Source organism: Notamacropus eugenii, chromosome 3 (assembly GCF_028372415.1).
Source record: "Notamacropus eugenii isolate mMacEug1 chromosome 3, mMacEug1.pri_v2, whole genome shotgun sequence".
In the NCBI taxonomy this organism is placed as follows: Eukaryota; Metazoa; Chordata; class Mammalia; order Diprotodontia; family Macropodidae; genus Notamacropus; species Notamacropus eugenii.
In genome coordinates, this window is record NC_092874.1 from 369,832,675 (window position 1) to 369,848,009 (window position 15,335).

The 15,335-nt window shown below is 37.6% G+C and overlaps 1 protein-coding gene across 1 annotated transcript; it reads left to right on the forward strand.

Moving 5' to 3' along the window:
* The first annotated feature begins 1,648 nt into the window (after nt 1–1,648).
* CKS2 (CDC28 protein kinase regulatory subunit 2) lies at nt 1,649–10,776 on the forward strand. Its single transcript, XM_072597398.1, has 3 exons — nt 1,649–2,219; nt 7,651–7,778; nt 9,905–10,776. The coding sequence occupies exons 1-3, from the start codon at nt 2,161–2,163 to the stop codon at nt 9,955–9,957; spliced, it is 240 nt and encodes a 79-aa protein (XP_072453499.1). The 5' UTR covers nt 1,649–2,160; the 3' UTR covers nt 9,958–10,776.
* Nucleotides 10,777–15,335: the final 4,559 nt, after the last annotated feature.

Below are 15,335 nucleotides of genomic sequence, written 5' to 3' on the forward strand. Positions count from 1 at the left end.
CATTTGACACAGGAGCTGCATTAATGCCAAAAAGTTTGAGAGCTATCTATGATACCCAAGGACCTGGAATAGAACCAAGCAGAAACATAGTTGATATCACTTCTAGGCCCATACCCCAAAAAGATAAAAGAAAAAGATATGTACAATTTAGAGCAGTTCTTTTTTTTTGCAATAGTCCAAAACTGTAAACTAAGGGTGTATCAAGCTATGAGGAATGCCTAATGACCAAAAACTAGATCAATTTGTGTCAGGTAAACCAGAATAAATAGCTACACACGTATCCAAGTGACAACACTAGAGATTGGCCATGTACAATGTGTCTTGTGTCTCTTGCTGTCCATTAATTACCGAATATGTATTATTTTGCTTTTATGTTCATTTGACTGCATGCTGCATTGTGTTCAAATTATAGTAACATTTGCTTTGTTCATTTTTTGTATACATGCCAATATATAGCTAAACTTTTTTTTATATAGACCTATTGATAGTGTTATTTTACAGCCATCTAGCCTTGCTTTGTTAGTCATGTTTTGTTGTTATTTATGGTGAATTGCAGAATAATCAGAATATATATGTACTTTGGGGCTTTGTATGCATGTACTGTGTCTGTATATAACTTAGGCCACCCTCATCAGGTGCTCCATATGGTCACATCTATCGTATGTATGGTCAACGTATGCTTATTTTTTGTTTTCAACAGCAACGGTGGTTACATGGGACACACCAGGAAAATCACCCTTGTTTTTAAAGCGCTGATATTTATTTTTATGCTAGTTTCAGGGGTCAAGTTTATCCCTAGCTCCAACATGTCACTACAGCCTGGTTATTAATCTTTCACTCTACAATGAAACCAAATTGTCTTTGCTACTGTTTCTCACACAACTAAAATACAAAAAACATAATAAAGCATAACACCATCCATTAAGCAGAGAGGAACAGATTTATGCTGAAAACTTCCTTCTGTATTGAAATAGAGACAAGTTTACTTTTATTTTGCACTGTGCCTGAAAACTTGTTTGCCAACTCTATTCAATTGTTGTACTGTATCTTTCCATGAAAAGGCATTTTGAAAATTTCACCCCTTCAATTAATGAAATTAAAGTAACTACTAAGAAACAATTATTTAAAAATCCTCATGACATGCAAGGATTTTTTTTAAAATAATGACACTCATTTAATCACATTGCTCAAGAGCAAAAAGGTTTTTTGAATCTTAATAGAATTCTAAGATATTCTTTATTCCATTTTCATCTTTTTAAAATTAATATTTTCGTGAACGTCTCCTCATTTGCCCAATGATTTGTAACTGCATGTCATTAAAATAATTTTATAATTAGGTTGTATTCTGTTCACTATAATTATTCCCAATTTTATCATTAAAATTAATGCTTTCAGTATATGCCCGTACAATAGTACAGTTATGTAACTTGGGGGCGAGGGGAGGTTCGTGCTCCACAACGTTTCATGGGTAGAGGTACTGGATTAAAAATAACCTGGATACTCCATTACATCATCACCGCCCTCCAGTCTCCAAGGTAGCAAAACGGCCCCACAGCACCTCCAGAGGAGGAAGTTCAGGAAACGGCGGCGTTGGACATTCCACACCGCCCCCACCGGCCTCAACGGTTCCTCTCGCCGCTAACGTTCCACCACGCACGCGCACGCCCTCGCCTAGCTGACGAGAAAACGGCGTCTCCTAAAGGGAACCGCCCCAAAGTCTAGCCCCGCCTTGTCCCCGCCCACTCCCACTTAACCGACATGCTCCTCCCAGTCCAACCCCTGACCCTAGTCTAGGGTACGTCATAGTTCCTCCCCCCTCCCGCAACTTGCTTCCCTACGGGCCTGGTAGCTTCGCAACAGGCCTCTGATTGGTCAATTGTGAGGAGCCGGGAGAGCGGATGAGGATATGAGTGTTAGGGGTTGGGCAAAGCTTGGAAACCTCCAGTGGGTTCCACCCCTTCCGGACAGAGCGCGTGATGAGTGGTTGTTGCTCGTGTCCAATCAACGCCCGGTTATTGGATTCAAATCAAGAGCCCTGGGGGAAGGGAGCTGCTAGCAGTTACTTGTCGCTTCCTCCGCTGCTTGGGTTCCTCTGGTGTCTGCCGAGGTGCTGCTGCTTGCCTCCAGCTTATCTCTCGGGGACCCTGCGCTGCCGTCAGCATGGCCCACAAGCAGATCTACTACTCAGACAAGTATTTCGATGAGCACTATGAGTACCGGTGAGGAGCCCCTTGGCGAAGGCTGGCGGGCGGGGCGGGGGCGCGTGCAGAGCGGGGATGGAGGGCCTCGCCCGGCCGGCCCCTCCACTTTCTTTTCCTCTCGGCGCTTCCCTCCTTTGTCTGGAAGTCGCCTGTTCAGACAGGGCGCTGGGAGCGTCCGGAGCAGCCCGGCTCCCGCGTGCTCGGCCCGGCCTGTGAGACGGGCTTCAACGGACGCTGAGGGCCCGAGGAGGAATCCCTGCCCGGCCGAGTTAACCTGGGGAGATGGGGGTGGGGCAGGCCGAGGAGAGAGGACGGGCGCCGCAGGTGTGCTGGCCCAGAGGCCTGGCGGGTGAACTCTAAAGTTGGGAGAGAAGGAAAGTGCGGCCCTAGCCAGGCCTTTTAACCTCCAGTTCTAATTCACGTGATTTTTAATCAGTTGTATCGATTACCACTGGAACGTCGATTCCCACTTTACACGCCTCTGAGAAGCGTGTCATAGGACTATAGAACTATAGGTCTGGGGCTGGAAGAGAACTTGGAGATTAAAGAATCCATTCATTTTACAAATTGGGAAATTGAGGCCAAGAGATGACTGTCTTATTGTGCTCTGTAAACTAGGCGACTGGGAGGGGGGAGGAGAAAGGGGGAGGACACCTCCCTCTCTTGAACAATAGAAGTACTTTTGAGCGTTAAAGCCATTTTAGTGTGGGTAGTGGGTAGGAAGGACCTCAGAAAAACTTGAGTCCAAATCCTCCTTCAGACATGCTTTTTGAGCCTAAGTTTCTTCATTTTTAAAATGCGGGAGTTGGACTCGTTTGCCTCCTAGATCTGTTCCAGCTCTGAATCTGTTTCCCTGGGAACTGAATTAAGCTATGGCAGTTTGGGCTACAGCTTCTATTTTATAGTTTTTCTCATCTTAACCCAAATCAAGATAAGCTCTACTAGTTTGTCATGAGTTGAATTAGGAGTTTCTTTACGTTTTGTTTGAATTACTTGATTTTTACTGAAATAATCAACCAGCATTTCCTAAGAACCTACTTTGTGCCAGGGAAAACTGGCCCTGCCCTTAAAAGAACCTACTTTCTTCGAGGAGCTTTCAAACTGGGCTCCCCGAAGGCAACATGTACATAAATGGATGTAATCAAGATTAGATACAAGGTAATTTTTGAGGGCATTAGGAAAGATTTCATGTAAAAAGGGATCTTTTAAGGAAACTAAAAATTCTGAGGAATTTTAATGAGGGGAACATCCAGGTAGGAAGGAAAATCTTAATCTCCTGATATTTACAAAAATCGCTCTGCCATGTTTCAGGGGTTGCTATAACAGGTACCTCAGAAAAATTACTAGTGACTGGTCTGTAAATTCATAACTAATGTGAAAGAAATCAGGGTCATGCTTTCTGCTGACCCAGAAAGCCTTTGCATTTTCACCTCCTTCACACCTAACTCAAATCAATCGATCAGGCAGCTCTATTATTCAGAAACATGACAGACATGTTGCCTGGAGAATAGCTACTACCTTTCATTCAAACTTTGTAAATCTAAGTAAAAAAGCAGAAATTAAAAACTTTTTAAAAGGTCTAAGTTAAATTCTATGTTCTCATGATTATTGAGTTTTAACTAACAGGAGCTACTGAGCCTTCACAGCTTCTAATATCAGTATATAGCAATATAATGACACATTGAAAAGAAGTAATTCTACCAAGAACTTTACTTTTTTTTTGGTCCCCGTCAGTGATTTCATTGGTGTAGGGAACTTCCTGGCAAGGAATTTTCTACTAATGCATATTAGTGATTCTAGTAACTTTGTGTTTTAGAGAGTTAACTGGGCTATTTCCCTAAAGGAGCTCACATGTTATTTCTTCCCGTAATAAACATAACAATAGGTCATTTTAACTTGCAAGAATATTGTATTTAGTTTCCATTATCACTCCTGGTGAATTGGGACTTAGATCTTAAATTGGTGGAAACTGCCTTGTTTATTTTGTAGACTAATCCAGAGTACTGTTGAGTACTGTTTTTGTTCTATTTAAATTTTAGTTTGAATTTTGCCTATGTGCCTGCAACTGCTAAGGCTACAAATGTCCATGCCAAAAACTTCTTGAAATACTTAGTAAAATTATCATTTTGTTAAATTAGCATTAGGTGACTTGAAACTGGTTACCAAAGAGGTTCATACCCAGTATAAATTACTTAGGTGTTCTCAAAGTACTTTGATCAAGTATTTGCAGAAGTTTCCGAGTTTGGTGTATTTGCATACATGCATACACAGACACCTGTAAAATTTTACTATGCATCTGTGATGATGTGTATATACAGTCAAACCCTAAATTTTTAAGGAAATAGCTACTGAAATTTAAAATCTGTAAACTAGGGTTTCAGCCTTGTATTTATTAGTCAGACTTTTTGTTAAGTACCTACTATGAACTAGTCAAAATTACTTTTCCAAACAAAGGGAAAACTGACATCTAAGGACTGCTAACATACCACTGATTAGTAGACATTGCTAAGCATTTATGGTTCTCAACTATACTAAAAATAGTTTATTCCTGTTAGACTAGTTAGGTAAATGAGTTAGCAAAACATGTATTATTAGGATTGCAGATTGAAAATTGTAAAGGCTACTGATGATTATCAGTGCTGACTTTATTATGATGATCTTATAGTTAGATATTTCTTTTGGGAGAATGACTTCAGAAGCTAGTCAGAATATTCTGTGGAAACTGGAATTCCCCTTAAAAGTTCAACCTGACTTTTGCATTCTGGGAAATTGATATTATGAAAGATAACAAAAGACTTCGTTTTATTCTAGAGCAAATAAAAAGTAATCATCATGGCTGCCACATGACTAGGCAGAGCCAGGTACTTAGGGACTCTCAGAATAAATAGTCTTTCTGATTAAAGTGGCAACAGAGAGTGAACAGCAGAAGGAAAGTATGGTTTGCTTAAAAGTATTTTATTTTATGATTACTATGATTACTCATGGTATATTAGAAAAGCACAGGAATTGAGTCTGATCCACTGTAACAAGATACTTTTCCAACTGTGTAAATCTTAAAGGCTAGTACTTGGCTTAGAAGAATTGTAAAAGGGACTGAAAAGTAATGGGTAAAATAAGAGTAAAGTATTTTCTTCTTCCTACCTGGTCTTACCCTTCCCTCCCCATTAATTCTGAACCCCTGGTTGTCATTATTCAAACCCCATTCTCTCCCCTACCCCTCACTACCTTCTCTCTTATTCCTAACTCCTCCCTCTTTCTAAATCCCCCACCCTTCCCCCAAGTGCCACTTTAAAGCTATCCATGCCTTCCTACATTAGTGCTGGAATGTCTACCCCATAAGTAACCAACATACCTTCATCTTAAATCTTTCCCTTCACCACATCATCGATTTTCTTGCTCTCAGTGGCTTCTTCTTGATGACAAAGCCTTCCCTGGCCATCCTTTCCAACATTCTCACTTATTTCCTCCACATACTGGTCAAGATAAGGGGAGTTGGAATACTCCTGGCTGCCACTTCAAGGCACTCCCTCTACCATTATCATTCAGTAACTTCTCTGAGATTCACAAAATCAATATCAGCCAGTTAAAATTCTGGTGGCTGCTGTCAGCTGAACTCCAGCATACTTCCCTTCTTTCCCCAGTGAGTCTAGAGCCTGGTGCATAGTCTTTCTCTCATATCCAGCTCCTACACTATTATTAGGATCAGCATACATGTTTGTGCTCCCTCAAACACGCTAACCTCCCAGTTTCTAAACTTGGTCATTTCCTAAGACCTACTCCTACTTCAGGTATACATAGAGATAATCATATGCTTAATCTTGCTATTATCATACATTCCATGTTCATGAACTCTGAAATTCTCTCTCTGATCACAATCTTTTGTTATTTCATCTCTGACTTTTTCTTGGAGTCCCAAACCCTGTCTTTGTTTTCACCATGACCCCCAATCCCTTGACCCCTCAATTCTTTATTTATTTTTAATTTTCAACATTTTCTCCCCCTCCCCAAGATGGTATGCAGTCTGATATAGGCTCCACACATACATTCCTATGAAACACTTTTTCACATTAATCATGTTGCATAGAAGAATTAAAACGAATCACCCCTCATTTCTTTCCTAGACCTTCACCTCTGCACTGAAGTTCTCTGCCCCCTGTTTCTCTCACTGGTCTTGCTCCTCTTCAGTCTTATCAGTCTAATATTCAAGCATCCTGAAATATAAATCCCAGTGTTAGTCACTTCTGCGATATAAGCAGTATTGGAATATTATTGCCTCAGTCACTTGTTGAATTGAGCAATGTGTAATTACTAAGTAGCCATGTTCAAGGTACGGTATGTGTTGTTTTAATAATACAAGTTCATCAGACACTCAAGTCTTGGTATGAAACCAGAAGTTTTGGTGAAGACTTCTATTTCTTTCCCTGTGTCTTTCAGATGCCATGAGAGCCTAAAGTTAGACTTAGTCCAACCTCTTCATTTTGTAGATAAGACTGTGGGTCCCCACTCCAAAATTGCTTCCTAGCAGTACCTCCCCAAACTTTTATCTATGAAGTTGATTGTTTCAATACGCATTTAAGATTTTACATTCTCCCTTTTTAAATGTTATTAGCTTCAAATCTGTGTCCTGTTACGTCAGGTTCATTTTGGTTTTGGATCTTAACTCTGGCTTCCAGTATAGTATGTTAGCTATTCCTCCTGAGTTCAATATCATATGCAAGTCTGCTAATGCTACTTTAAACCTTTATCCAGGGCATTGATTAAAAAAATGTTAAGCAGCACAAGGACTAAGCATAGACCTACTCCCTGGGGCATTCTTTTGGAGACCTATTTTCATGTTTACCTTAATGATTTCTTGACCTGAGCCATTCACCACAAGTTCTATAGTTATTTAAATTTACTATCATCTAGCTCATATGTCTTGGTATTTTCTTATAATTCTAAATCACAGGGTACTACTTTATATCCTCTTAAGAACTGAGTGGCAGTGTGAAACAGTAGAAAGATCAATGGGTTTGGGATAAGACTAGTTCAAAACCCAACTTTGCTATTTATCATATCTGATCGAGCCACTTAATTTCTTTGGGTCTAAGTTTCTTCACATGTAAAATGAGAGCAGAACACTTCTGGGCTCCCTTTTAATTCTTAAAATTATAATCCTATGTTCTTAGATTGCTTATGAAGATGATAAGGAATTTTCCAGTCCCTACCTCAAATATCCTATAAATTGTTGATTAAGTCACAACCTGAATTAATTGAATTATATTTCTTTAAAATACTTGGAATCACTTGGACACATCTTAAACAAGAGGTCTGAATTTTATTTTTGTTCTTTTACTCTTAATCTGTGACTTTGGTTAAAATTCATGTGATTTTTTGTACCTTAGTTACCCAACTAAGCTTCCAACTCAGAAAATGGTTATTACACATATTTATTGTTTTTCTTTAATAGGCATGTTATGTTACCTAGAGAACTTTCTAAACAAGTACCAAAAACCCATCTGATGTCTGAAGAGGAGTGGAGGAGACTGGGTGTCCAGCAGAGTCTTGGATGGGTTCATTATATGATTCATGAGCCAGGTATGTTTTGTCATTGAAATACAAACTTTAAATGTTCTCAGTTTTGCTTAGCAGTCAGCATCTTTTATTCATCAACTAGAATAATAGTGAATACATTTATTTGGAATAATTTATCCCCTTATTATCAGAATTGCCTTCTGGAGTTTTAGTCAGGAACAATGAGGAACCAAAAAGAAGAACTTCAGAGTTCATTTATGTTAAAAGGCATTGCTCTTCTTGACCAATAAAATAGTACACATAAATTTTATTCTTTAGGGAATAAAAGAGCTAGGATGTGCCAGTAGGGCTGTCATGCTGTTTTCCTCTTGTAATAAGCATTTAGTACTGTAGACAGGAAGCAGCTCAGTTAATAGAGCAATGGGCCTAGAGTCAGGTTGAGTTCAAATCCAACCTCATACACTTTTAATCTCTATTTACCTGAATCGTGAATCTCCCTGCCTTGTTGTGACAAAAGGAGATGCACTGGAGAAGGAAATGGCAAACCACTCCGGTATCTTTGCCAATAATGGACAGTATGGTCTGTGAGGTCACAAAAGAGTCAGACACAACTGAACAACAACTAGTAGACAAGTTTTTTCTATATCTAGAAGTTTTTTTTCCCCAGTAGATAAATATCCTTTTCATTTTAAATCATACATTTTAAGTTGATGATTTATGTTTTATAATAGAGAAGATGACATTTAACCTATGAACATTTTTTTAATTGTTTCTATATTAAGATTTTTTTTATTTTAAAACAAGTTTTAAGAGTTAAGTTCTTTACTCTTAAGACATATTAGCAATATGTTGGAACTAGAATGGGTGTTGTGTACATGTACATGTACACACATGTTTGTATTGTAAGGGGAAAAATAGCTCAGTGTGAGACTCAAAGAAATCTACCCTTGACCATATGCTGTTCTCATTTTCTCTCAGTTCTTTTATTTTGAAATATATGTGGGTGTGTGCATTTCATGAATACTTAGAATAATTATTGAACTGTAATTAACAAAAATCCCTCCTTTGTAGTCTTTTCAGTGCTTATAAATATTAGATTTAAAATGTATAACTTAGTGTATATTGTGAACCCTGAATCGTACATTTCAAAAAAAAGTGATAAAGTGTAGTAGAAAGACTTGGTTTACCTTGAAGGGTATACTACTTCTATTCCCTGTTCTTTTAGTGACGTAAGTAACAGCATCAACTAGAACAGAACTGCCATGTATCAACACTGTATGACCCATATTTAACTTTCTTTGTTCTGTAGAGAAATGTTTTTTAAAGAAAATTGATTTCTAAATTATGAATTCTTTATTTAGCTTTACATGGGTTTGAGGAACCAAAAAAGTTATTGCTGTTGACTCTTTACCTTCTAGGTATGAATTAGTCCAGGCAGGGAATGTCTTTATTTTGGTACTTCATTTAGGAAATAGAAAGTAAATACAAGTAGAAGGGTCATGATAAAGGAACTAGACAGTTCCATCCCCCAAATTTTCCTACTTCCATATATAATGTAGCTAGCTGAAACAGCTGCAGATAGACTGCCTTCCTTCTATGAAAGACAGTGGAGTATTGTCCTTTTTCCTTCTGAGTCGCTAGAATGGAATAGGTAGTATGGTATAGCAGAAAGAATAGCATGTCTGGAGTAAAAAAAAAAAATGAGTGATTTTTACTACTTTTTGACTTGTCTGTGCTTCAGGTTCTTTATCTCTCAAATGAAAGGATTGGATGGACTAGATAATTCCTTAAGCTGACTTCTGCTCTAAATCCTATAATCTAACACTCTCTGCTTGAGGGCACAATCAGACCAAACTGTTTCCTAACATGGTTTCTTGGTTGTCCTACCTTTTTACCCTCAGATAACTGAAATAACACTTGGGAATCATGTTTCTTAAGTTAAGCCTCAGAAAAACAACTTTTATCCCTTTTTCTGTTGTCATTCCATAATGAATTTTGAGAAGAATTTGATCACTCAGACATTTTGTAAAGTTCATTTAATGATCCTATGGAGTGCATAATTGTGTTATTGATAGGTTTTTAAAAATAATTTTGCTTTTCTGTTTAGCCCATATTCCAGTGATGATGATGAAAATTGACTGTGCTTCCTATACACTTTGACAATAATCTTGTTATTTTTTCCTCCACAGAGCCACATATTCTGCTTTTTAGAAGACCTCTACCAAAAGAACAACAAAAATGAAGTTTATTTGGGTTCTTCAACTTAAATTTTTTTCAAACTATGTATATGTGTATATATGGTAGTATTCAGTGAATACTTGAAAAAATGTACAAATCATTCATCCATACCTGTGCATGAGCTGTATTCTTCACAGCAACAGAGCTCAGTTAAACGCCACTGCAAGTAGGCCGCTTTAAGATGTTTAAGATACAATTTTTCTCTAGTCAATTTTCTCTTTAATATAAGTGCCTATTTGACTTCTCCTTGAATTACATTTGTTTAATAAAGTTCATATGTTACATATATGTCTGAGTACTTGGTAATTGGGGTAGGTGTTTATGTTCAAATTTTCCATTGTTAATTTATAAATATGATGTACAGTTCTTTCAGTTGTTTCAGAAATTTATAATTCAAGGAAATAAACTCTTTAAAAACAATGTAGAAAAAAGTTAAATGAATGTTAAACTGCATGATACAGTAGAACTAGCATTAATTTGAACAATTAGTAACATCTATTAAAACTGCCACAGAGGCTAGTTGTTTTTTTTCCCCTAAAAGGCAGTGAAACAGTCCTCAAGACAGAATTAGCCTGGTGGGGGAGTAAAGGTCAAATGACACAGTTTCCCAATTGCCTAAATGTAAAACCATAGCACGGGAATAAAGGCTTCTCGGGCTTGTTGAACTTCTGTGGGAATTTTGTGACTGAGCATGCTGCTGTGATACATAAAGGTCGTGGGTTTAGCAGGGATGTAGAGGGGAAGTTGCCATCAATTGAATCCACATCTTAACTAATTATTCTTTCCATGGTATTGTTAAAGTAAACTTTTGTTAAATATCAAATGGTCTACAGTGTCTCTTTTCATTCCATTCCTAAACTTGAACCAACTGACTATCTTGGAGTCAGGCTTGGCCTAGAACATTGGTTCTGGTAACATTAGATCAGAGTAACCTCATGGATAAAGGGAAAAGGATATGCTGCAACTGATGAGAAAGCTATGAATCTTCTCAATGGACTAAGGAGATTCCCCTCCATTGACTTGTAATTTAGCCCATTATAAAATAATAATGTCCACTGTCAGGACATTTGTGTTACTTAAAAGAGCTGGATCATACCATCCTAAGGAGAAAGAAAGTAAACTGGGAAGTAAACTGGAGACCAATGTAAGTGTTCCCTTATCCTTTAAAGATTGCCATGAAGGCAAAGGGGCAGTATTAATGAGGGTGGAGCATGTAATCTGACCCAAAGTCCTACTGGAAAGTTAAGCCACAGTGAAGAGCTATGAGGGGCCAGACCAAAGCTTACTATCCCTTTCCCTTCACAAGGAGCGACTTTCTGGATAGGGGTGTTAATTGGGTAGGCTAGACTGGCTTTCATCACCAAGGAACTTTCAGGGTTTCAGGATAACTTTAACTTGATGAATAAGACTAGGAAAATGGTGAAGGTATGCTCTGATGAGGTCAATTTAGATCTCTAGTATACTATTAGCTTGGTTATCTCACAAATGACTTGAAAAACCAATAAAAAAGGTTCTAGATAATTATCTTTTTTGTTTCAGGGAATTGGGCATGTTCAGTCATTTTTCAGTTACACCTGACTACATCCCTTTCTGGGGTTTTCTTGGCAAAAACAGTGGCGTGGTTTGCCATTTCCTTCCACCTCTCATTTTACAGATAAGGAACTGAGGCAAACAAGGCCAAGTGACTTGCCCAAGGTCACAGTGTCAGTCCAGATTTTAAGATTAGTCTTCCTGATTGCAAACGCAGTGTTCCATCCCCTTTGCCACCTAACTGCCACTGATTTGGGCATACCTGACATCATAAACAATTATCTTGCCAGCCAGTTCCTCTGTGACAATTAGCAATGGAGAGAAATCCCTAATAGAGATGGATTTGATGAACTGATTCCCCCTACCCTATGACCAAACGGGGTCAGACACGATTTGATTCCATCTTCTGGGTAAAGTCTCACCCAGTAAGCTTTTAGTCTTGGGCTCCCCATCATCCTACCACATAGATATGGGGTGAGCCAACAGATTTAAGTGAAGGATCAGGACAGCTAAAGTGACTATAAGCAGATGTCAGGGCAAAATAAGATAAAGAGCTCAGGATATGGCTCTAGAAATAGGAGGTTGAAAAAGAAAAATGACCAGTCTGTGGAGGTGTTAATACTACTTGAAACATCCAGGATGGCACAGTAAGGGCCTTTCAATCCTACCCCAAGTCAAGGGCATCCCCCAAACTCCTGGTCCCTTTATTGAAAATCAGCTAGGTTACAATGTTATGCCAGAAGGTACCACCCTCCTTGTCCCTCCCTGCCACCTTCACCCCAAACAGGTCCATTGGCTTTTCATAGGGTAACAGACCATGGAGGAAAGGGACAAACTTGGATACCTGTATGGTTGGTTAAAACAGCTTCTGCTAGTTGTAGATGGGGCCAAAATGAAAACTGAGGTTTCTTGGAACGTACAAAATAAGGACCTGAGTGAAAACTCCCTACTGACTGAGATGGAAGCCATAGTACACAATGGAGAAAACACAGCATCACAAGGATGAGATCTACATAATGTGCTGAATACACTTATTTAATGGCAAGAAGCCATATGTCTCACAAGTAAATTTTCGTTGCTTGCCTTTTGATAACTGCAGCCTATTGCTACAGTCATTTGGGTACTTTTCCCCCCTTTTCCATTCCCCTTTATTCCATAAAGTTACACACACACACACACACGGAGAAGGATGCAGAGACAGACTGTGTATGTGTGTGCACACATAGATAGTAGGCACAAGAGGGCATGAAGTTAGACAAGAGGAAATCCTTGCTTTACTACACTCATGTGTCTAACAAAGAAGGCAGCACTTCTCAGTTTAGTGTACAGAAAACTGGCGTGAACAGAAGCCAAAAAACTTTTGCAGAGATACAATAGCTATTCCTGCCAAAAACATGAGAAAACATAGGAATAATTGGATCTTTCATTAATATAGGTAATATCTATCTTTTAAAAAAGCCAGCACTGTCCCTCCTTATTTACTATTTATTGATTTGATTTTCTATCTTCTTTTTAATCAAATTAGCTAAAAATTCATTTAGTTTTTTCATGAACCAACTTTTAGTTTTATTTATTATTTCTTTGGGTTTTTTGTTTCCAATTCATCTATTTCCCCTCTAATTTTTTAATATCTCTTCTCATGCTTATTTTAGGTTTATCTATTTGTCGACTCTGTAATTTTAAGAATATGATTTCCCCCCAACAACTGTTTTAGCTCTATCCCAGAAAATTTGGTAATGTTGCTTCATTATCATTTTTCACATAGTTATTCATTGTACGATTTGTTCTTTGACCCACTCATTTAAAGGTTACAATGTTAATTTTCCATTTTGGTCTGTATCTCTTGTTTGTGGTCCTTAAATCAATTTCTATTTTTATTGCTATAAGGTCTATAAAGAATGTATTAACTATTTCTCCCTTTTTATGCTTGTTTGCAATAGCTCTGTGCCTCTGAACATGGTCAACTTTTGTACAAGTTTCATGTGGTGTTAAGAAATATGCATATTCTTTTAACCCTAGTTTCTCTAGCAATTTGTTCAGTTCCTTCTGACACCTTTTTGTTACTTTCTATATCTTCTTGAAGCTGAGATAATGTTTCCCTTGTGAATTTAGATACTAAGGTATTTGGAGTGCATAAATTTATTATTACTATTTGTCTGTGGTTCCTTTTGACATAATATAGTTTCTTTGTTTATTGAATGTTTGGTTTTGCTTTGTCAGATAGCATGGTTGCAATTCCTACCTTTTTGGATTCACTTGATGCATAATATGTTTTTTTCTATCCTCTCAGTTTTATTTTGTGTATGTCTTTGGGTTTTTTTTTTAATGTTTCTTGTAAGTACCCATATGGTTTTGTTTTTTTATCCCATCTGTCACCTTGTTTTCATTTTACTAGATTGTTTAATCCACACATTCAAAGTTATGAGTTAGGTTTATATTTTCTTTCATCTTTAATATCAGTGTATTTTTTTAAGTTGTGATTTTTCTCCTTTTCTGAGGTAGAGACAGTATTATGTTCCTTTAGTTATTTAATTTTAATCTTTTTTTTTTTAATGTAGCCCTGTTCCCATTGGCAGTCTTCCCTTCATCCCTGATCCCTTCCTCTCATTTGTTATATCTTTTTCCCTGGTATTTTGTTTATTAGTTTGTTTTTTTCTCTCTCCTATTTTTATCTGATTATATAATTCACACACACACACACACACACACACACACACACACACATTTTTCTCCCTCTACTTAGTCAAGTAGATGCCTCTTTCTTTTCCCCTTCAACTAGTTCTGTTCATTACAAATGCTGTCTTTGAGATCAGTGTTTTGCTTGCATAGTAAGTATATTTTCTTTTAATGTTACTGGGTTTTTGCTTCTCTTCTAGATTTTTCTCTACTTCTGTGTATTCCCAATTTATCATCTCTCTTTTGTTTTTTTGGTGAGACTTGCAATCGCAGATTCCAGTTTTTCTTTTTACCCATTATTTTTGCTGTGTAGGCTATAAATTCTGCTCTCATAATTCTCATTTCTCTTTTGAACCACTCAGGAACAGTGTGTTGTGGTTCCGTGTTCTCAAATTCCACAAGTCCTCTGTCTCATCAAGTATTAGATCTTTTTGCTTTATTTTGCAGTGTTTATTTGTAGATGCCTTAACTCATTTACTAGATCTAGAGGCCACATTTCCTTCTGTTGTTATGTTTATTTCTGTCTTGGAGTTGTCTTTTTCTGAAATCTTTAGCAATTTTAATCTCTTTTTTTTCCTCCTTATTTTTTCTACTACTCCCTTTAGGATTCCCTCCCCTCTGATTGTGGTTTCCTTGGGGGGGTGGTTTCCTTGAGGACTGGATCTCAAAGTGTCTCAGCCTCCTCTCATGATTGGCAATTCAATGTTCAGCCAAGATCTCTGCTCCAACTAACTTTTGATGGTCAGAAGTAACCCTGGCTAGATGCTGTGCTCTTTCCCTTCAGTTTGGTGGAATATTTTACTACTAATAATAATAATCTCTGGGAGATCCAGCACAGAGCAAGCACTCTATATATATACATATAATGAGAGTGTTTTGATTTACTTTTTTTCCCCAGCCCATATATATATATATATATATATATATATATATATATATATATATATATATATATATATATATATATATACATATAATGAGAGCGTTTTGATTTACGTTTTTTCCCCAGCCTTGCTCTCTTCACCCAGCCTATATCCTGATTACTAGGTCTTAACTTTTTAAAAATCTCCTTTCTAATGATCAGCCTTTCCTATTTAAAGGTTGTTTTGCATGTGATTCTTCTTTTTCCACCTCTATCCTTCCTCTCAGCACTCAACCCTCTTTAGGTTCCCTTTG

Bases quoted from the DNA above. Each gene is read 5' to 3' on its own strand.
- CKS2 (XM_072597398.1), top strand. From the start codon at position 2,161: ATGGCCCACAAGCAGATCTACTACTCAGACAAGTATTTCGATGAGCAC. The intron at 2,220-7,650 runs GTGAGGAGCCCC...TTTCTTTAATAG, and splicing joins GATGAGCACTATGAGTACCG to GCATGTTATGTTACCTAGAG. The intron at 7,779-9,904 runs GTATGTTTTGTC...TTTCCTCCACAG, and splicing joins TTATATGATTCATGAGCCAG to AGCCACATATTCTGCTTTTT.